The sequence below is a fragment of the Cavia porcellus genome, unplaced genomic scaffold, assembly GCF_034190915.1.
Source record: "Cavia porcellus strain 051 isolate PalLab524CR breed Dunkin Hartley unplaced genomic scaffold, mCavPor4.1 scaffold_7, whole genome shotgun sequence".
NCBI classification, from domain to species: domain Eukaryota; kingdom Metazoa; phylum Chordata; class Mammalia; order Rodentia; family Caviidae; genus Cavia; species Cavia porcellus.
The window spans coordinates 62,925,801-62,948,509 of NW_026947490.1; the positions used below are offsets into that span (position 1 = coordinate 62,925,801).

A 22,709-nucleotide genomic window follows, 5' to 3' on the forward strand; every position below is an offset into this window, starting at 1 on the left:
GGGGGTGAAACACAATGATGCTTAAATTGTTCGGTTCTGACCTGTGTTGTTCTAATACAGTGTCCTCTTTTACCTCAATCCCACCCTTTTTTAAAAAATTAATCTATTTTTTCTTACTTTTTTTTCAATTAAGGGAAAATTAAATTTAAAAATAGCGGGATATATTATAGTAACTTTTTTGTTTTCTTATTAACCTGATATGATCCCCAGTATTGCTCTCCCCGTCTTGTTCTGTCAGATTTTACTATATTCTATTTTGTTTGATAGTATCACGTTTGAGGGTATAGGCAACCACTTTGAAGGCAATAAGATTCACTATGATGCCCATTATGGTTTGATTATTATCTTCTTTTGAAATCCTGTAAGGTCTCCAGTGTAGGTTTTATTGGTCTTGTTCTGTACTGTTTTGATCAATTCCATTATACCTGACGATATAGGCAACTTTTTTAAAAAAATAGCAAGAGGCACAATGGTAACCATTTTCGATCACCTGATATTCTATTTTTACATCATGTACTATGTCCATCCTTTTGCTCTAACCGACTCTGTTTTATTTAGCCACATTAGGTTTTATTCTCTCCAAAAAATAGTAAGAATTGTGGGAGTAAAAAAACCCAAAAAGTGTAATTGTTATTAAAAAGAGAGGAAAGGAAGGTGGTCTAAGGGATATAACTGCATGCATGTTTGAGTGTGTAGGATGGAAATCCATATTACTGAACTATTGTTGGATCATTGATCGGCACTGTCTGCAATCTCATTGTATGAATGTTCACTTTACATGTTTTAATTTTATAATTCGGACAACTATTTCAAAGATGACAATATGTAACCTATTAACTAGTGATATCTTACTGTATTTTTTCCTTGAAATTCTGTATTATTTGTACGCTTTTACTGCTTTGTTTTTTTAAAATTTTATTTCCTTTCTTTTTTTTCTCTTTAAATAAAAAAAAAAAAAAGATACAACCATCCCACTTTTGAGTAGACATGCGGAAGAGGTGAGGTCAGCGTACCAGAGACCACAAGCAAAGCCATGCTTGGTGGCCCTGTTTGTAATAGCTAAGGTAGGGAATCAGCCTTCCTTCCCATTAGCTGACAAATGATTAAAGAAATTCGCTGCGTGTGTACAGTGGAGTGTTTGGTCACCAAGAAGGGTGAGATCCTGTCATTAGTATCAAAACGCATGGCCCTGGAGTGCTGGTCAGTGAATGTAAGGCAGACACACAAAGACAAGCACTCATATTTGGAAGCTAAAAAAAACAAAAAGAAGCCAACCTGAATGTGGGAAGTGGTTAAAGAAGCTTAGGAAGAGTTGGAGGTGTGGATAAAAAGAGGCAGGAATTGGTCAGTGAACGCTGTATGCATATGTTGAAAGGTCACATTGAACCCCATGAATGTGACCCAGTAATACATGTTGATCAGTTATGAAATACAAAATCACCACAAAACACAGTGTAACAACAGCAGCAACAACAAGAACCCGTAGTCCCCTTTCCAGTGCTTTTTGGAGGCCTTGTGGTCACTGAAAGCACTCTCCACAGGCAGGTATCATGTTAACATTTCCCAAGCTTTTCCACGTATCCAACAATTTTATGATTTGAATCTCAGTGACTTGACATTAGACCTTGACCTACATTTTATTTCTGTGTTGTAGCTTAGATATGTTATTTTCTTTCTTTGCTCATAAAACACTGCTTTGGAAAAGTGATAATATTTCATTCTTTACCTAAGAAATGACTTGGTCTTTCTTGCTTGGATGACCAAACACTTTTTAAAAATTAAAGTCTATTGGTTGCAACAGGGTGCTTCTCTACTTTCTCCTGTTCTGGGTCAGTTTTCCCTATGTGTGAGGCAGCTTTCCAGTACACTCTCAGGTTTTATTTATTTCAAGAAAGAATTTCTTCAGATTGCAGTTTTTAAAATGTGCTGCTTGGTTTTCCCTGTTGGGCACTCTTACACATGTGTGTTAGATCTCTGCTCATTTGCTCTCTTGAATTTTTGTTAATTCATTTCCCATGATTCTGCATTCTTTTCACGTCTTCTATTTATTTAGAGAGATTATCCATCATGTTTATTCATTCTTGTGTTCCCTTTTGTTTACTCTTCATTTCCAAAGTGAATTTTTCTCTCATTTTGATTCTTTGTGCGTGTCTTTCATGTCTCCTTAAAATTAACTTGTGAGCTTTTATAATTCTAACTTTCATTGCTTTTGTATTTTCTTTTAGTTCGTTTAAAAGTGTTACTGGAGGTGAGATAGCTCACAGGGTCCATCCCTAACACTGAAACAATGAATACATAAATAAGCAAGTAAAATTAAAATGCTGAATTACAGTTTTCACCTGTTTTGTGGGCACATCTTGTATGTGCTTTCATTGTCTATAAGTGTTATTCTTTTTTACTCTTTTTACCCTGTATAATAACTCTATACAGAAACTGACTTGTATTGCTCATTTTTAGCAGAAATGAGTTTTCCTGTTTGATTTTTAAGAGAGAGCTGTGGTTAGGGTAGCATTTTTCATGGTTCCCACCTTCTGCTTTCATGGCGATGCAGTGCATATCCGTGCCCCTCTGCCCAGCTCCTGCCCTTTTGTCCGGCTTTTCTTGTTCCTTCATTGCGTTTTCCCTGCCTTGTCAGTGTGAGTGCAAATCTCGGTCATTCTCCTCAGTGCAGCTACAGTGCAGTGCAGTGCTAGAAGGAGCTTCAGCTCATGGCTTGAGAACCCCCGGGACTGAGGTCCACTGAATGCACCGCACCACCAGAACTCATGACATTGCTTCTTAGCCATTTGCCAGGGTCTGAAAACTGTACTTCTTGCTCCGCGGTGCTCTCAAGGTATTTGGTGAGAGTTGACTGGTAATTTGAGGTTCCCTGGTGCACAGGGCCTTTGAAAATCTCTGCGTCCCTTGGTAGTTTGTAGTCACCCTGTCCTGCTTTGTCCATATAGATAGATACTTTCTCACCTGTAGTACTGTAGTATATGTGTCTCTTTGTGGTTTTGTTTTGCTATATTATTTGCTCAGTTTTCACAGGGAGATTCAGAAACTGCCATTGTAATTCCTCCAGAATTCTTTCTTAAGAAAGAAAGAAAAAAAACCTTCCATAATTCTGTAGTTGACAAATGAATTAGGTTGACACATTCAACATCACTTAGGAAAGTTGAGTGTTAGAGCTGTGTTTTTTAAGTTACCTGAAACTGTGAGAGAAAACACTGATTTGCTTTGGAATTGGTAGATGTGCAGCTTCACTTTGACCAGAGTATGTGACGAGGATGCACACAGTACAATGTGGCTGAGAAGCTGCAGGATCAGAGAGATCCAGGTTCAAGTCTCACTCCTGACTCTTAGCATTTCACTTCCTACTTATTAGCTAGCTGAAGCTTTTCTTATCTGTAACTTGCTTCTACCACGATCACTACCAACTGTCTCCTGGGTGACTAGGATAACATTATGTTGGCTCTTTAAAGGCAAATAAATTCATATTTATAATCTTATGAATGATAGCATGATGAGACTTAAAAATGTGATAAAGTACAAGTGTAAACCACACTTCTGAATATCATTTCTTTTGTATTATCTAAAAAGCTTTGCTGTAGAATTTTAAACGTCTTTCTGAATACATCAGAACTTAAAAGTATGACCTAATAGAAGTTGTGTTTAAATTTGTCATTAAGCACTAGGCTCCCAGGATTGCTCACATCCATCCCCACAGTGATCAGGAGAGGCAGTCTGCGGTAGAGAAGTTTGCTTTGTGCTTATACTTGGGGAGAACCTGGCTGGGGTCCTAACTGCAGTGTTTACTAGAAGCTTAGTTTGGCTCATTATACTGCAGCCCACACTTCTTGTTAAACTTGGGAGTTTGCAGTCAAACTCAATGACTGTCATTGAAATGTACTAACTGCTAGGAACTGGCATAGTTGCTAAGGATACCATGATGGACAAGAGTGAAAGAACGCACCTGAGCTTCAAGAAAGACTTCTTGAAGAAAATGGTCCCTTAGTTGGTAGCTGAGGATGAGGGGGAATTCTCAAGCCAAGAGGAAGCCAGTCAAAGCAGGGTGTGCAAAGGCACGGAAGCAAGCATGAGCAGCATATTTTGAGGACGAGAAGCCTAGAAGACTAAAGCACAAAGAAGGGTTTGCCTCACTGGCTGAAGTTCAGAGTCACCAGAAAAGCAGTTTGTAAAGTGCACTTTTTACAAGCCCCGCCCCAGACTTAAAGAATTCCATTTTCAGGAGTCCCAAGATTCTGTTTATCAGCTCCCATAAAGAGTATATGAGGGAGGGAAAGTCAAGGCAAGAAAGGCGGGGTTGGAGAGGTAAGCCAGGGCAGTGTGAGGCTTGTGAACCACGTGAGGGAGTTTGCATTTATCCTAAAGGCAGGGGACACTACAGAAGAATTTTAGGCAGCATGAGGGAAGAGGCAATCAAATTAACAATTTATGAAGATCACTAAGTTGTAAAAAACATGGTTCCTAACTTTACCATGACTGGAGCCAGATGATTGGTGGACATTATGAATAGCCCCTCTGCAGCCTCAGAGGAAATGGGATTCCTTTTCAACCTTCTGTTTTCAGGATCCTGTGTTGAATTCTTTTCCTCTTCCCACACCCAGGACATGGGGACAATGCCCACACTTAGCTCATTTCCTACTCTTTCATGCTCAGTGCTCCTGGCTTACATTCCTTGGGCTGATGTCTGCCGCATCTGTGTCTCCACCCTGCTTTTCTTTCCTGAATTCCAAACCCACACATCCATTTGAGTCCTATATATCCCCACTTAAATGTTTATGGGCCCTTCATTCCACTTCGATCTTCTCGTATCAAATACTACCCTTCCTTAGCCCCAAGAGGACAAAATAAAACAAAATTCTCCTTTTCCAACATAGTCAAAGCCAATCCAGAAGCACAGGGATGATCTTGGATCACTACTTGCTGCTAGGTGTGGTGGCACTCATCCATAATCCCAGCACTCTGGGAGACGGAGGCAAGAGGATTGTAACTTCAAGCCCAGCATGAGCAAAGTGGCAAAGTAGTAAGACCTTGCCTCAAAGTAAAAAAATACAAATGGCTGGGAATATAGTTCAGTGTAAAGGCTGTAGGTTCAATCCCCTGTGCAACACAACACACACACACACACACACACACACATACACACACACCCCAAGTTCACATCCTTCTCTCCAGACCTTGGTCTTCCTTTCTCCAAAGTATAACCAACTCCTTATCTGGACACAGGAAAGAGCCTCAGATCCTCCCTTCACAGTTCTTTGCTGCAATTCCAGCTCTGTACTCCAAATCCTGTATATAAAATAGATTTTTAAAAATCCCTTCCTTCCATACTTAAACCTTTCTTGTGGCTTTCAGGTCCCTTGAATGAACTCCAGACTCCACCAGTTATTTAAAAGGTTTTTTTGCGTTTCTTCTTGTTTAGTATGTTTGCAATACTGAATGAATACATTCATTGTAGGGAGCTGGTACTTACACATATCACATTTTAGTCCTTTTTACTATCCTTCCCTCCCCTCTTCTATCAAAGTCCCCTTCCTATCCTGCTCTTACCTAGTGTGTCTCTTTTCTCAAGCTCCTTTTTTGTTTTATGTTGTAACTTGAAGAAAAGCCACTTTCTGTCTCACTCAAATGTGTACTGAGCTGTTATGGGATGATCTTCACATTGGACCTCGTCCCTGGAGGTTTTGCTGACACATCTTGGGGACAACTACTTGTCTTGGTTACTTTTCTTGTTGCTGGGACAAAATATCCAGCACAAAAAATTAAGGAAGGAAAGGTTTATTTCACTCACAGTTTATAGAGGGTTCAGTTCATAATCAGCTGGTGCCAAGGCAGGGTGGCATGGCACAGGGGCAACAGTTCATGGTGGCAAAAGACAACAAAAGCAACAGGAGCAAAAAGAGAGAAGAAAGCCTCTTTTCCTCCCTTACAGTGTATGTAGGCTACCTACCCGAGGGCGAGTGTAGCACTCACACCCCCAAACTCAGGACTAGACAGTGAACCGATGACAACTTTAGATTCAGCCACTTATGAAAAGCCTGCCCCCATGACCACAGGAGGCTTTCGGGGGACATCTAAACGCAAACCATAGCAGTCCTTGTATCTTACAGGAGTTGAGACCCCCAGCACTTATTCGTAGTGTTTTTACCCCCTCCTACACTTGTTATACCTGTAATTTCTCAGTGCTCTGCACCATAATTTCTTCTGCATCAGCTGTACCCTACGTTTGGCAAAGGAGTATATATGGTCAAGCCTCATTAGTTGGGAGTTCTGGCTAGTTTATTTGTAATCTCCAAATCAGTAGTTAAGGTTGATTTCACATCCATTCTTAGACATGCACAGAAAGGGAATGGTGACTTACCTAACGTACTTGCTCTCAGACGACATAGAAAAATGCAGTGCTCTGCGTCCTTGAACTCTTAGCTATAAACAGGTGGCCTTCGAATGGTCTGTGCAGAGCTGCACTTTCACAGTTTTGTGCTTAGAGCACCCCCAGGCATTTGCTAACACGCTGCCTCGATTTGTAAGTGCATGAAGGCTTTAATGAGCTGCTGTTAGACTTGTTGCTGTTGGCCATGAGCTCAATGATAATGAATTAAGAATGTGAAATAAGATATCTTCAAACAAAAGCATGTAAAATAAGGTTACATATTGATCAGCTGACAAAAATATTGTGCCCAGTCACTTGCAAAACCCAGCTCTGCATTTCTGTTAAAAGCAGCAGTGAGACCATACTCCTAAGTGAAATAAATCAAACACACGTGTAAATATCGCATGGTTTCTCTAGTGAGAGGAATGGAATGTGTAATAGATATTAGGAAATGGGAAAAAAATGGTCAAATGAGAAAGGGAACATGGGAGAGGGTAGAAGAAAAGGAAAGAAGGGACAAGAAAAAAACAATAGAAGGAAAAGTGGAAATAAATCTTTTGTAAGTGAGGGGAAGAGGGCTGCAGAGGGGAGAGGGGATTGGGAACAAAGAGGATTCAGGATATACCATGTACAGGTACAAGCTCCCTGTGATGAATTTTATCACTTCGTATATCAATAAAATAAACATTACAGAAAAAAGTCAAAAAAAGCAGTGGTTGGGTATTGACTAAATCAGTGTTTGTGATGACTTTGTAAAAAGAAACTTCTACAAATGCTAAGGATCAACTGTGCTGTACTAACTTCTGTCCTCAATATCTTGCACAGTGGCTGTCACATAGTCATTCAAACTGAATTGCTTGTATATATGTTGTGTGTCTATATTTACATCTACACGCACACAGTGATGTATTCATATCACAAATTTCATGTACACATATACATACATAGAAATGATATACAATATAGAAATATGTGAAATGAATTTATCTTTTGTCCCAAAGTATACTTCATAGTCTTGTTGCTACTTTGGTAAAATAGCCTAAATAAAAGATTTTTTCCTTTGAAGGGGAGGTAAAGATTCATCTGCCCTTTTCATGTTTTCATTTTGAGACAAGGTCTTGCTAAGTTGTCCAGGTGGGACTCGGTCTCATTATCCTCATCCCTCAGCCTCCAGAAGTGCTAGGATTACAGGTGTGTATCACTGTGCCATGCTTAAGTACATTTTGATTTCAGCCTTATTTTTCATTTTTATCTAGGATGCTGGAGAAATGGTTCGTTCTTTTGTTGGTGGTTTGGAACTTGTTGTCAACTTATTGAAATCTGATAACAAAGAAGTTTTATCAAGTGTATGTGCTGCTATTACCAATATAGCAAAAGATCAAGAAAATTTGGCTGTTATTACAGATCATGGCGTTGTGCCTTTATTGTCCAAGCTGGCAAATACGGTAAGTAACACATCCTTTTATCTTAAAAGTGTGCTAAATGTAATAATGACAGGATAAGGAGCTCGAAGTTCAGAGACCTGAATTCAGATTTAATCTCCACTGCTTGTGAAGTATGAGATTTTCTTCACCTCATTTAATTCCTCGAGACTAATAGATGCACAAACATATTTAAATTATAAAACGTTAATATGCAAGATCCTTGTCAGATAGATGCTATTTTGTATTTGTCTTTGACAAGTGAAGGGATTTCAAGCTGAAGTGCTGTCATAGAATTGTTAACAGTTATCTTCATCACCACCACCACCACCACCACCATCATCATCATTATTTTTAAGGCAGTTGTTTCTGCCTACATTAGAAAAGGTAGATTGGTGGTATTCTTGAGTTAGACGTCTTTGGCAGTTGCTGTATTGTTTGTCTAGAGCTGGAACAGATAGAACAGGTAACCCTGACTTCACTGTGACTGTAGTATTTAAGCATGGGCTTGTACGACCACTTGGAAGGAAAGTCATAGAGCAGAACTTTATTTGATCTAGAAGAGTTTGAGCTCCTTAGAGGATGTAGCAGATTCAGTGATGGACCTTAGGTTGTCTTCTGATTTGAGTGAATGGTACAACTGATAAATAGAAAATCATATCCTATTCTGCTATATGAGGTAATTACATACAAAAAGAAAGATATTGTCTGCATAATAAACTCAGAAGTGAAGTGGAAGATTCAGTACATGTCATTGTGTTTGTTTCGTTGTCTTTTCCCTCTGGGAACAAGGGTTGTGACCGGGATGTAGAAGTATTCCTAGAATGAAGAAATGGAGTTGCTTCTCTTATCTCAGTAAAGTAAAGTATTTCTGAAGAATACCCAGTAATCTGTAAATATGTTCGTTCCTAAGCAACTTGTGGATTTGTAATTTCTTGTTGTGGCTAGCAATCTTGAGCAAATGCCTAAAGTCAGACACCTCTTTTGTCTTTGAGAGCACTGACTATGTTCAGTTCACAAAAAGAAAATTCAAAATTGAACCTATGTCCACTGTGAGCCATGGACAGCTCCTCGAGGATACCAGCTAAGTAACCAGCTGGCATCTCTGTGGACTCGTTGGCATCTTAAACATAAAATGCATAACCACGATCACAAAGGTTCCATGCAGTGTGCATCACTCAATTTACTTTCCTCTGTGCAGAACAATGACAAGCTGAGGCGTCACCTGGCAGAGGCGATTTCACGGTGCTGTATGTGGGGCAGGAACAGAGTGGCCTTCGGAGAGCACAAAGCAGTGGCTCCCTTAGTACGTTACCTGAAATCCAGCGACACCAGTGTGCATCGAGCTACAGCACAGGCCCTGTACCAGCTCTCAGAAGATCCTGATAACTGTATCACCATGCATGAGAACGGAGCAGTGAAGGTAGAGTTGAATGACTTTGTGGTTTAGCCAGAGTTCGTAGTGCAGGCTAGCACGTAAGTTAATTAGCACTCAGCTTTTACTAAGGGTCACGTTTGAACACGTATCAACTGCCTCCCTCCTGGGTCATGGCTGCATTTCAACTATGTGCTATCATGGTTTATGCTGCAAAATGGATGGAGATAGAATCTTTCTAAATCAAAGCATATAAATACACTTAGTAAAATATGTAATTATTTATAGTTTGAATTAGGTTGAATAAACGTACAGCATGTGAACAATTAGTAGTGTTTATAGTTCTATTTGATATAGTGTGTTTTAGCACATAAATAAGACATGGTGTGCAAAACCATAGGTACCAACTAACTAGCAAAGGAAATGATTGAAACAGTTTCTAGACTAAAGCTTGACAGTCCTAACTATAATGATCATCTCAAAGATGGATGTTTTGTTTTGTGTTAAATATGAGGTTCAGTATTTCTTTGCCTTTAATTAGTATGCAGTTAGGAAAATCTTTGCACATAGACTTTAATGTATGTACACATTGAAAACTATCTAGGATATTTTGACACACACAAGACACATTCAAACATATATACAATTATAACCACTTATGGCTATTTAAAAAACTGACTAAAATATTAGTTGTTAACCAGGTGTAGTGCAGGCACCTGTAACCCTACCACTCAGGAGTCTGAGGCTTGAGTTTCAGGCCATCCAGGGCCACTTACCTAGTTCAAAATCAGTCTGTGTTACATAGCCAGACCCATTCTGAAAAGAAACAAGTCTTCTCAGTAGTTTGCTTGCACAATATAATTTTACTGTTCATTACTTGTGAGTCTATAACAACCAAAATCATTTACATTTTGAAATGTTTGCGCAGAATTGATCATTTAGACAAGTTAAAAATTCCAGTTAATTGTATCTAATCAAACCAAGATGTATCATATATAAAACATCTTAGGAAGCCTAATATTCTTAAAATGACAATTGTAAATTTTATGCAATTATTTTATCTTCCAACATTATAGGTGAAAGACGTGATATTAATTTTTCTGCAAATAAACCCAATTTATATTTTAATGTACCAATCATTCCAGTATAAGTCTTTTTATGGCACATAAGCTAGGCTTCATGTTTCTTCAAGCAAATTTTGGCATTAAAAAAGCACCTTTTAAACTCAGTAACAGTTTTTAAAAGTAAGTTATAAAAAACAGAATTGGTAAAGAATGATAAAAAAGCAGTCAATCACTTTAATGCGACTGTGTTCACACTTTGAAAAGAAACTTCTAATTAAAAAATATACAATCCGTGATGTCACAGTCTTCTAAAAAATGAACCTGTAGAACTTAAGAAGCCTGATAAAATGTGTGGAATATGACACATGCTTGGACAGTTGACAGCTCGCTGAAGAAGAGTATTTTTCTCTTTTTTTCTTCCTTACCCCTCAAGAACAGTATTTCTAAACTGCTCAGAAAATTTCACATTTCATGTGTATTATAAATTTATAGTTTTAAAGATAAGTTTAATAAAATATGTTGTTGTTCAGTTGCTAGAAATGGCAGGGATATATACAGTTCTCGGTGATTTCTTCAGTTGCAAGTCCAGAGCCTTTCATGAGTTGCACCGTGCCAAGTGTTGAAACTGTGTCTGCCCATGTACCTAACTCGTGTGTGTAGAAAGCTGGGGCTGTAAGGGTGACAAGGGTGAGGGACAGAAAAGAGATAGCAAAGAAAGTCCGTTTTGTTGTGCTCCAGACCCTATCCTGGGTCGCCTTTCCAAAGGGATACCTTGAGAGCCACTCTTTCCCATTGATGTGTGTTTCTGTCATTTTTGCTAGAGAACAACTGTAAAGAACACTTTATTTTGGGGGGAGTCCATCTGTGACATAAAGATAGGCCTTGCCGTGGGAGGTTCTCAGCACAAGTGTATGACTGTGGGGGTGAAGCCTGCCTTCCTCTTCTTAACTGCCCCAGTCCTAGATCCTGGGGGTCCAGGAGTCTCCCTTCTCTGGTTGTGTTTAAGGAAGAAATGAATGCGGATGTGGTGTAGTGGGTGTTGGCGGAATAAACAGGGTTTCCTGGTTGCTTGGTCGTAGGACTGAAAGAAAGAGCAAAAAGCTAATGCCTGTAGACCTCAGGCAAAATGAAGAAGATTCCACTAGCCAGTAATGTAAGAAAATACTTGCACGTTAAGGTGGTTCAGTTACCTACAATGAATGTGTCACCATTAAGTGTGGAACTGCTGGCTTTTCTGACTTTTAGCGCTTCTGTCACTCTTTTGGCAAATTCCTGGCTGTTTTTTTTTTTTGTTTGTTTGTTTGTTTTGCTAATTTCCACTGCTTCTCACTAGTCCAGTCTCACAGTTTTGTGAGCACATCTGCTGCAGCTGTCAATAAGCAGCTGTTGACAGCCTCTTTCACAGGGACTGGAATCTCCCTCTGGCCCTGTTGACCAGTGATGCATCCTGGGGTTACTTCCTGCGTCCTCCCCAGCCAGCATCATCTGGAGTAAGAAAGCTTGTACTCACTGATGTTTATGCTACAGTAACAGAAGGAGCAGGCCAGAAGGGCTGGAATATGATGAGTCTGGTTTCTAGCATGTTCCATCTGGGTGACTCATTGGAATTTTAGGCTCAGTATAGTGGCAACAGGTATAAATGTCAGGTGAGCCACATACTTGTTATTTAATTTTCTAGTGGTCATAATTGAAGACAAAAATATCTCAGTTTTGGGCCTGTTGCACTTCGGTGCTCCTTGTGTGGCTACGGGTTTCCTTCTAGGACAGTGCAAGTCTACTGAGCATGAAAGAGGGAGATTCTCCAGCAGTATGGGGAGAGGAAGGAAGGTGTGAACCGGGACTGGTAAGATATTTTTGGCAGAGTTCAGAGAGGCCTGAGAAATGTCTCCATTTGCACTTTAGGGGAATATAAACTAGGAAGAGTCCTCCAAGAAAACCTGAGAAGTTAACAGGTTAACCAGGACTTCCAGAAGCCAAACTAAGAGAGATTTTCAAAGGGTTTGTGTTTAAATGCTGCCAAGAGGTCAACAAAGATTTCTTGATTCAATTACGTTGAAAAGGTCAGAGCCTTTCCAGGTATGAATCTCTTCAATCAGTCACCTTCTCTGGTAAATACAATGTGGTGAGAGTATCTCACTTGTATCTTCCTCAGGGTTTTTACACAGGTTTGCTGAAAAGTATCAGCCCAGAGACTTGTATTATTACAAAATCTTGAGAATCTCAGTGCAGGGTTATTGGAAACTATGTTGAAAATCAGAGACATATCAGCTATCTGCTAATTATAACAAACCTGTAACTCAGGATCATCATATAAAGAGGGAAGAAATTGCAGGAAAATTGAGCATTACAAGCCCGTTACTGGTGCCGAAAAGTGATTACAGAAAGATGATGAGCATCCATGAAAAACTCTAAGCTGCTTTCCCCATGGTGACTTTGGATTTGTTTTTGCAAATGTCTATACCAGGCAAGTGAAAGCTGCATTATGGCTATAACTTTCCGAAAGGCAGGAAATTGAAAACATTGCAGAAAATACAATCACAAGTCTGCCCAGCTCTGGCAAAAGGAAAGGAGAGCAATTGGATTTGGACAGAGCCAGCAAGGTCGTCTTGACCAGCTCCTGGACTCAGCCTCGCAGCAGCCAGGGAGCCAGGAGGACAAATCCAGCCCAGCCCCTCAGTTTTTAAAGCCCAGCACAAAGAAAAGAAAAAATATCACTAAATGTCAGTGCGTCAAATAAATGGATTTTAGAGATTGAGGTTACCTCGGCACTCTGTCTCTGTCTAGTTAATGCTTCATCTAAGTATATTTTCTTTTAATTAAAAACATGAAGTTTTACGTACTTCTCACAGGTATTTTCTGGAGTGCTGGGTGACATGCTACTAAATAACTTAGGTAGGACTGGCAGGTATCAATGAATTTATACCAAATGTGATATAGGCTATGGTACCAAATATGCATAGACAAAGTAGCCAGCAAACAGGGGAATGGTGAGGGCAGGTAAGGCAGTTGGATGCTGCTGGGGAGGGTATTGTTGGTCTCCACTTCTCAAGGCTGATTATTTTCCAGGTAAGGCTTATTTCTGGGGAAAGAAGGTGGTATTTTTAAAATGTTGGAGTCTTTTTTTTTGCAGAACCGGGGATTGAACTGCTGCATGCTTGCAAGGCAGGTGCTTATGCTGCTGAGCCAAATCCCTAGCCCTAAAATGTTAATTTCTAATTATGTTTTACTATTCTATACGAGTAGTATTGATGATATGTGTTAATCTCATGTCCAGAAACTTTCTATAGTCATTTATTTGTCCTAGTAGATTTTTGGATATTCCACCAGATTTTCTATATAGACCAAGGGCTGGCAAAGTTTTCTCTGAAAGGTCAGATATGGTAAATACTTTATGTTTTATGGAGCAGTGCAGTCTGTCTGTTGTAGACTCTTCTATGTTTCATTGTTATTGTTGTCATCATTATTATTTATCACCAAAAAATATAAAAACGAGCCTTGCACAAATACTAGGATTTGTCAGACTCTTACATAAACATCGTGCCATCTGTGATTCATTTTTCTTCTTCGAATCCTTTTAGCTATTTTTCTTGTCTAATTAAGCTAACTGGAACCCATTGTAAAATGTTCAAAAATAGTGATTAAAAAATCTTCCTTTTGTGTGGGAATGTAGTCAGGCTTTTATCATAAGTTTGATGATTAGCTGGTTAGCTGTGGGTTATTTTTTTCTCTTGGTAGGTGATCTGTTTCAGGTTGAGATATTTCTACTTTAATAAAAATTGTATCAGGCATTAGGTGTTGAATTTTGTCAAATACTTTTTCTATGTCTATATGGAGTATTTTTTCATTTTCAGCTTACTATTATCATGAATTATATTGATTGTCCTTCAGATGTCACACTAACCCAGAATTCTTGGGATAAACCCACTTGGCCAGGATTTACACTTTTCACACAAGCTTGGATTCAGGTCACTCATGTGTTCACAGCTGTGTGTCTGTTCATGAGGGATATTGGTGTATACTATTCTTTTCTTATAAAGTGCTTTCTTATCAGGGTTATGCTGGCTTTAATGAGTAAGTTGGGATCATTCCTTCCTCTTTGGTTATCTAAAAGAGTTTTGTGTGCCTTTATTATTTTCTTAAATGTTTGGTAGAATTCACAAGTAAACCTATCTGGACAGAAGTTTTTATTTTCAGAATGTATGAATTTACAAATCAGTCTCTTTGGTTGATTTCAGGTTGTGTACGTTATTTCTTCTGAATGAATCTTGGCAGTTTGTATCTTTCAAAGACACATACTTGTGTATTTCATTTTCTTTCAGTTAAAAATGCTTTCCAGTTTTGCTTTCGCTCCTTCTTTGACCTATGAATTATCTAGAAATACATTATTTAGTTTCCAAATTTTGGGAGATTTTCCAGTGATCCAGTTTTTTTTTTATTTATAATTTAATTCCATGGCAATTAGAGAATATATTACTCAAAATTTTAAATCTTTTGACTTGTTCTATGTCCTAAAATACAATTTACTTATGCCATAAAAAGAATGAAATTTCTAGTGTTTGTTAGATAAAATGTTGTGTAAAGTCCATAAGGTTAAATTAATACTGTTCATTTATTCTTGATATTTTCTGACTTACTGATTCATTAGTTTTGTGCATTTCTCCATTTCTCCATGCAGTTCTTTCAGTCTTTGAATTTTTAAATTCTCTTATCAAGTGTATACATATTCAGAAATACTGTATTCTCTTAATGACTTATTTAACATTATCAAATAATTACTTCTATCCTTTGTCATTTTCTTTGTTTTGAGGCCTTTTTCTGTTACTAATACAGACTGGCTGTTTTCTTTGAGCTAGAATTATCATGGTAAATTCTATAGATTTTTCTATCCTTTTAATCTATATTCTTTTCATTAAAATGAACATTTGTAAGTAGCATATTATTGGGCTTTGCTTTCTTATTCAAATCACAACCTCTGCCTTTATTAAAAAAAAGAGCGAAGTGTTTATACCATTTACATTTAATCATTTAATATATTATTGGCATGCTTGGTTTTAAATGTATCATTTTAATACTTTCTATCTTTCTCATGTATTGTTTTCTTCTATTTTTCCCCAGGCTTCTCTTGGATTAATTGAATATTTTTAAATTTTTCTATCTTGTCTCCTCTATTGGATTATTAGTTACAATTTCCTGTAGTTTTAGTGGTTGCTTTAGAGTTTACAGCATACATATTTAATTCAGTACAGTGTACCTTCAAGTCATATTACACAGATAAATGTATATTTGAAGAAATAGACAATGGTGTGATTTTTTCCCTACCTTTCTGGCTTTTATACTGTTGTCATGCATTTGACTCCCATAAATTTTATAAGCTTAACAGTATTTCATTCTTGTTTTTAACTCTAACCAGTGATTTTATCTTTCATAGAAATTTAAATGCACAACGAAACCCCTTATGTTTGCCCACATAGCTGCTATTTCTAGTATTAGCTATTCCTTTCTGTAAATGCAGGTTTTCATCTGGTATTGTCCTTGTGCTAATTTTTGTTTATAATGAATCCTTTTACTTTTATATGTCTAAAAACATTTTTATTTTGTCTTGGTTTTCAAAAAAATACTTTTGCTAGACATAGAATCTCATGTTGATTCTTTTCTACTTTTAGAACTTTAAACAATGTGTTCTAATTTATTTTTGTATTTTTAGTTCTTATGTCTGTTTATTTGCACATTGGTTTTTTTCTTTGATTGCTTTAAAAATGTTACCATTTTTGCAGGTTTTGAGCAATTTGATTATGTTAAGCCTTGGTGTAGTTTTTTTCATATGTGTTATACGTGAGGTTTGTTGACCTTCTTAGATATTTTTCAGCCATTAATTCTTGAAGTCCTTTTCTTGTTTTCTTCTTCTACTGTTGTTGAAAACTCTGTTTCCACCTGTATTTGGCTTCTTGAGGTTTTGTCACTGCCCTCTGAGGCTTTGGTCCTGGATTTCATCTGTGTGTTTTAATGTAGGCTGTTTCTATTTCTATGTCAAGTTCACCTGTCTTTTCAACAGTGTTTAATTTGCCTTGTTTCTGTTCAGCATGCTTCACATGTATAGTACTAAAGTGTTCAACCACTGAGGTCCATTGTGGTCTTCTTTGATAGCCTTGTGTCTCCAGTCAGCATGTGGAATCTTTAGCTTCTCACACATGTAACCCAGTTTTAATATAATTCCTACATTGCTTGTCTTGCTAGTCATGGAGAATTTTAACAAGCTGAGTGCAGAATTTTGAATTTGTTAGCAAATTTGGAATATGTTAGTATAAATATTCTTGACTGTGGATTAGTATTGTCACTTTGAAATAATGTTATTTCCTCAATTCTTGCTTTTATGGGTGGTAAAGATAATTCTTCCCTTTGTCTGAGCCAAGATCCTTCTTCCATTATCCTTATACATTTTGATGTCTTCTAGAAAAAAATTCAAAACAAGGTAACTGAAGGGTAACAATAGTTAATACATTATGTATTGTTATCTTTAAATTAGTTAACTGAGAATACAAGATATATGCATTTAATTATCCAAATAATATTAGCACAATCCTTTCCTTTCAATGAACTAAGAGAAATTAGTGATATACTATTTTAACTATTATATATATATATATATATATATATATATATATATATGCATATGGTTTTCTTTGCTTTTCCCTTCCTTCTTGTCTCCATTCACATATCCAGTTTCTCATTCCTTTTTTTTTTTTTTTGGTACTGGAAATTGAACTCATGACCTTGCACTTGCCAGGCAGAAACTGTGCCCCTGAGCCATATCCCCAGCTCTCTCATTCCTTTTGAACAGTTTCTTCCCATTTTAAAATATCTGTTGTACATTTTGGATCTATTTACTCTTTCAGCTTCTTGCACAAAGAGACAATTCGATGTTTACACATGTGCATTTGGTTTATTTCACTTCTGAGTATGGTCTCCAGTTGCATTCATTTACCTATAAAAGTCTTCAGTTTATTCTTTATGGCTAAGTACTACTCCAGTGTAGGACCGTATCTTTTTATTGATTCCTTGGTTGATGGGCATTTGGGTTGTTTCCAAGATCTAGCTATTGTAAATTGTTCTGCTATAAATATGATTGCACATATATCACTGTGACATGATGTTTCTAATTCTTCTAGGAAGATAACTAGAGTGGGAACAGCTGGCTCAAATGGGATGTCTAGTTTTTTGAGGAATCTCTCCACCGATTTCCACAGTGGCTGCATCACTCTACACTCCTACCAACAGTAGAGAAGCATTCAGCAGTGAATCTCTCAGGACCTGGATTTATCTTTGTTAGTAGACTTTTTTTTTTAATTGGTACCAGGGATTGAACTCACGACTGTATGCTTGCAAGGCAGGCGCTTATGCTGCTGAGCTAAATCCCCAGCCCGTTAGTAGACTTTTAATTACATCTTTGATTTCATTGATTGATATTGGTTTAAGATTTTTGTATCTTCTTGATTCAGATTTGGTAGTTCATATTCCTCTAGGAATCTGTCCATTTTTCCTGCATTTTCCATCTTATTATATGCAAATTGTTGAAGTAGATTTGGATGATCTTTTGCATTTCTGCAGAATCAGTTGTAATTTCACCCTTTCATTCAGAATTGCATGGGTTAGAGTCTTTTCTTTTTTTTGCTAAAGCTGGCTAAGAGTTTTATTTTTATCTTTGTTTATTTTAAAGAGCATAAAACTAAACAAAATGAAACAAAACAAAGCAGATCAGAAGAAAACAATGTAAGTGACACAGATTTCAAAGCAAGACAACAGGAGATCTACAGTGGCTACCATAATGTCTCTTGTTTTCTTCTAAATGTCTATATCTTCACACACAGTGAATTCATACAAAACAAAATAGTATAAAACTGATCAGAACAGAGTAATGAAGGTATTACAGGCCTTCAAAACCAGACAATAGGGAAATCAACAGTGGCTGAAATAGTCTCTTGTTCTCTTCAAAATAGCTGTCCATACTTTCATGTATGTTGAAATTAAACAATACCAAAATAGACTAAAGCCACTCTGAAAAAGAATAAATGCATTATTGGATTTCAAAGCATGATAATACAGAATCAGTGATGGATACCATAATGTCTCTTTTTCTTCAAAGTAAATGTTCATTTCATCATGCATAATATAATCGATTTTCATAGACTATTTAGGAGAAGTTTAATGCATTTATAACCCTCTACATGTATACCTGTTCTTTCTGTGTTAGAGGGAAAAACAAAACAAAACAGATTACTAGAAAAACAAAAAACAAAAAAGACAAATAACAATAGCAAAGAGCCCAAAATAATGATGATATAAGCCTTCAAAACAAAGTAGTAGGAACAGAACTAAGGTTGATATTTTACATAGTGATCTCTAAGAGTTCCTCAGATCACCAGATGCAAACTTGCAAGATTGTTCCAATCCTATGAATGTTAACTGTTTTGCTCTAAGCACTTATAGGATTTGTAGCACAATCATCTCAGCTATCCTAAGTGTCTTTATACAAATTTAGATATTTTTCTTTTCCCTTCCTTTTTCTTTTCTTATTTTCCCTGAGATATTATTTTTCCCCCTTTGAGCATATTCTTACCCTTTCACTGTATTTATTATTTTGTACCTTACATACTCTTACCATTTCTTACACTAGGGAGATTATATGATATTTACACATGTGAGTTTGATTTATTTCACTTACAAGTGTGGTCTCAAGTTGCATCCATTTACATATAAATATCTCAATGTGATCATTCTTTATAGCTGAGTAGTACTCCATTGTATAAAAATATCGCATCGTTTTTATCCATTCCTCAGTTGATGGGCATTTAGGTTGTTTCCAAGATTTGGCTATTACAATTTGTGCTACTATAAACATGGGTGCACATAAATCACTGTGATATGATGTTTTCAATTATTTTGGGAGAATGCCCAGAAGTGGAATAGCCAAGTCAAACAGGACTTCCAATCCCAGCTTTTTGAGGAACCTCCAGACTGACCTCCACAGTTGCACCAGTCTGCACTCCCACCAACAGTGCAGGAGAGTTCTTTTTTCCCCCGAGCCTCTCTAGCATTTGTTGTTGGTAGTTTTCTTGATCCTAGCAGTTCTTTCTGGAGTGAAGTGGAATCTTAGTGTGGTTTTAATTTGCATTTCTCTAATGACTAATGATGAAGAACATTTTTTCATGCATTTATTTGCTATTTGTATTTCTTCATCTGAGAATTGTGTATTCATCTCAATGTTCATTTTTGGATTGAGTCTTTGAATTTTGGGACCTAATTTTTTTAATGCTTCGTATGTTCTATTCAGAAGTCCTTTGTCTGAGGGACAGTGAACTAAGATTTTTTCAAAATTCATGGGTTTCCTTTTTATTCCATTGAAGATTTCTTTCAACATGCAAAAACTTTTTAATAAGACATGATCCCAGTTATTGATTCTGGGAATTATTTTGCTTCTAATTTGATTTTTATGAATGAATTCTCTACCTACCCCCATGTCTTCAAGATTGCTACCTACTTTGTCTTCCAACAGATTTAGTGCTTTTGTTTTAATACTTAAATCTTTGATCCATTTTCAGTTTAGTACATGGTGATAGGCATGTGTCTAGTTTTAGTTTTTGGCATATGGAGAGCTAGTTTTTCCAGCACTATTTATTAAAGAGACTATCTTTCTTCCAGTGAACATGTTTGGCCCCTCTATCAAAGATAAGGTGGCTGAGTGTGTTTGTAGTTGTAGTTGTATCTTCTGGTCTATGTAGTATAACTTTGTACTAGTCTTTGTAGTATAACTTCAAGTCAGGAATTGTGATGCCTCCTGCCTTTGTTGCTTAGAGTTACCTTTGATATTCTAGGTCTCTTCTGGCTCCAGATGAATTTTAGGAATGATTTCTCTAGATCTGTGAGTTACGTTAGTGGTATTTTGATTGCACTGAATCTGTATAACAATTTTGGAAGGATGGCCATTTTCACAATATTTGTTTTTTCTATCCATAAACAAGCACTGTCTTTCCATTTCTGAGGTCCTCTTCGATTTCTTTTTTAAGAGTATTATAATTTTCCCTGAATAGGTCTTTTACTTCTTTTGTTAGATTGATTACTAAATATTTCACTTTTTGGATGCCATTATGAAGGGTGTGGCTTCTCGTTTCTTGCTTGCTGAGTTTGTTTGTGATACTGATTTTTGCTACTGATACAATAGGAATGCTACTGATTTCTGAGTGTTTACTTTGCATCCAGCTACATTACTGAATTTAGTTATTATACTTAGGAGTCTTTCAATGGAGTTTTGGGGGTCTTCCATGTACAGTATCATGTCATCTGCAAATAATGATAATTTAACTTCTTTTCCTATCCTTACTCCTTTTATTTCTCTCTCTTGTCTAATTGCTCTAGCTAGTATTTACAGCACTGTATTGAATAGGAGTGGTGATAATGGACATCCTTGTTTTGTTCCTGATTTTAGAGTAAAGGCTTTCAGTTTTTGGTTGTTTAATATGATCCTGGCTGTTGGTTTATCATACACGGCTTTTATCATATTGAGGTAAAGGCCATCTATTGCAATTTCCTGTAAGGGTCTTACCATGAATAAGTGTTGGACCTTATCAAAAGATTTTTCTGCATCTATAGAAATGATCATGGGATTCTTATTTTTGTCTCTACTGATACAGTAGATTACATTTATTGATTTGAGTATGTTGAACCATTGCTGCATTCCTGGGATGAATCCCAGTTGGTCATGGTATATAATCTTGCTAATTTGCTACATTCTGTTTGCCAATATTTTATTGAGAATTTTGCATCTATGTTCATTAGGGAAATTTGTCTATAGTTCTCTTATTTGGTTGGGTCTTTCTCAGGTTTTGGTATTAGAGTAATACTTGCTTCCAGGAATGAGTTAGGGAGAATTTGTGTCTCTTTCAAATTTGTTGAAGAGTTTGAGGAGTGTTGGCATTAAAGTCTTCTTTGAATTTCTTGTAAAATTCCACCATGAATCCATCTGGAGCTAGAATTTTCTTTGTAGGTAAGGATTTAATTATATTTTCAATTTAATTAATTGACATTGGGTTATTCAGCAGCTTTACATCTTCTTGACCCAGCTTTGGTAATTTACGTTTCTAGGAATCTGTCCATTTCTCCTGTGTTTTTAAGCCTATGAGAGTAGAGGTCTTCAAAATAGGTGTTGATAATCTTTGTATTTCCACAGGGTCTGTAGTGATTTCATCCTTTTCATTCTTTATTGCATGAATTTGAGTTTTTCTTTCCTTTTTAAAAATAAGGTTGGCTAGGGGCTTATCAATTTTATTTATTCTTTCAAAGAACCAACTCTTTGATTTATTGATTCTTTGTGTTGTTTTCTTAGTGTCTATCACATTGATTGCTGCTCTAGTCTTTATAATTTCCTTTCTTTTTTTGACTTTGGGCTTGACTTGCTGTTCTTTTTAGATATTTGAGGTGTAGCATCAGGTTATTTGTGTTCATTCTGTTTTCCTGATGTGGGAATTCACTGCAATAAATTTTCTTCTGTGGACTATTTTCATTCCATCCCACAGATTCCAGTAAGTTGTATTTGTACTTTCATTTGCTTGTAGATATCACTTAATTTCTTGTTTAATTTCCTCTGCAACTCACTGATTGTCTTGAGTGTATTTTTCAATTTCCATGTGTTTGTGGGGTTTTTGCAGTTTCTTTTATCATTAATTTCTAGTTTCATGGCACTATGATCTGATAACATGTATGGGATAACTTCAGTTATTTTGCGTTACTTAAGCATGTTCCGTGGAGTAGTATATGGCATGTTTTAGAAAATGTCCCATGTACCACTGAGAAGAATGTATATTCTGATGTTGTTGGATGGAACACTATATATATCTACCAAGTCCATTTCTTCACAGGTGTGATACAGTTCTATTATTTCTTTGCTCACTTTCTGTCTAGTTGATCTGTCTCTTTGTGTCAGTGAGGTGTTAAGGTCTTCCGTTATAATTGTGTTATTGCCTGTTTGATTTTCCATTTCTGTTAATATTTGTTTTGTATAGCTGAGTGCTCTTGAAGTTGGTGCATATATAAATAAGATTGTTATTTTTTCCTCTTGAAGTTTTCCCCTAACTAGTATGTAGTGACCTTCTTTATCTCTTTTGACTGTTCGTGGTTTTAAGTTCATGTTGTCTGCAGACAGAATAGCACTTTTTGGGGGTTCCTACTGCAGGAAGTATTGTTTTCCATCCTTTGACTTTCAGTCTATGAGTTTCTTTTTGGTTTAGATCGGTTTCTTGTAGACAGCATATGTTTGAATGTTGTTTTTTGATCCATTCTGCCAGTCTATTTCTTTTAATTGGTGAATTGAGGCAATTTACATTAATGGTTATACTGATATATATTGGGTTACTTTTTACATGTTATCTTTCTGCTCTTGCTTCTTAACCTTTCCACTCTGTTTAATTATTTGCCTTGCTTAG

At 36.8% G+C, this 22,709-nt stretch overlaps 1 protein-coding gene across 1 annotated transcript in view; it reads left to right on the forward strand.

Moving 5' to 3' along the window:
• Positions 1-22,709, forward strand: part of Odad2 (outer dynein arm docking complex subunit 2) — a 181,094-nt gene that overhangs the window by 104,788 nt on the left and 53,597 nt on the right. The window contains exons 19-20 of the mRNA XM_063253714.1: positions 7,633-7,821; positions 8,999-9,220. Coding sequence (XP_063109784.1) covers positions 7,633-7,821; positions 8,999-9,220 — 411 coding nt within the window. The remainder of the gene's footprint in view (positions 1-7,632; positions 7,822-8,998; positions 9,221-22,709) is intronic.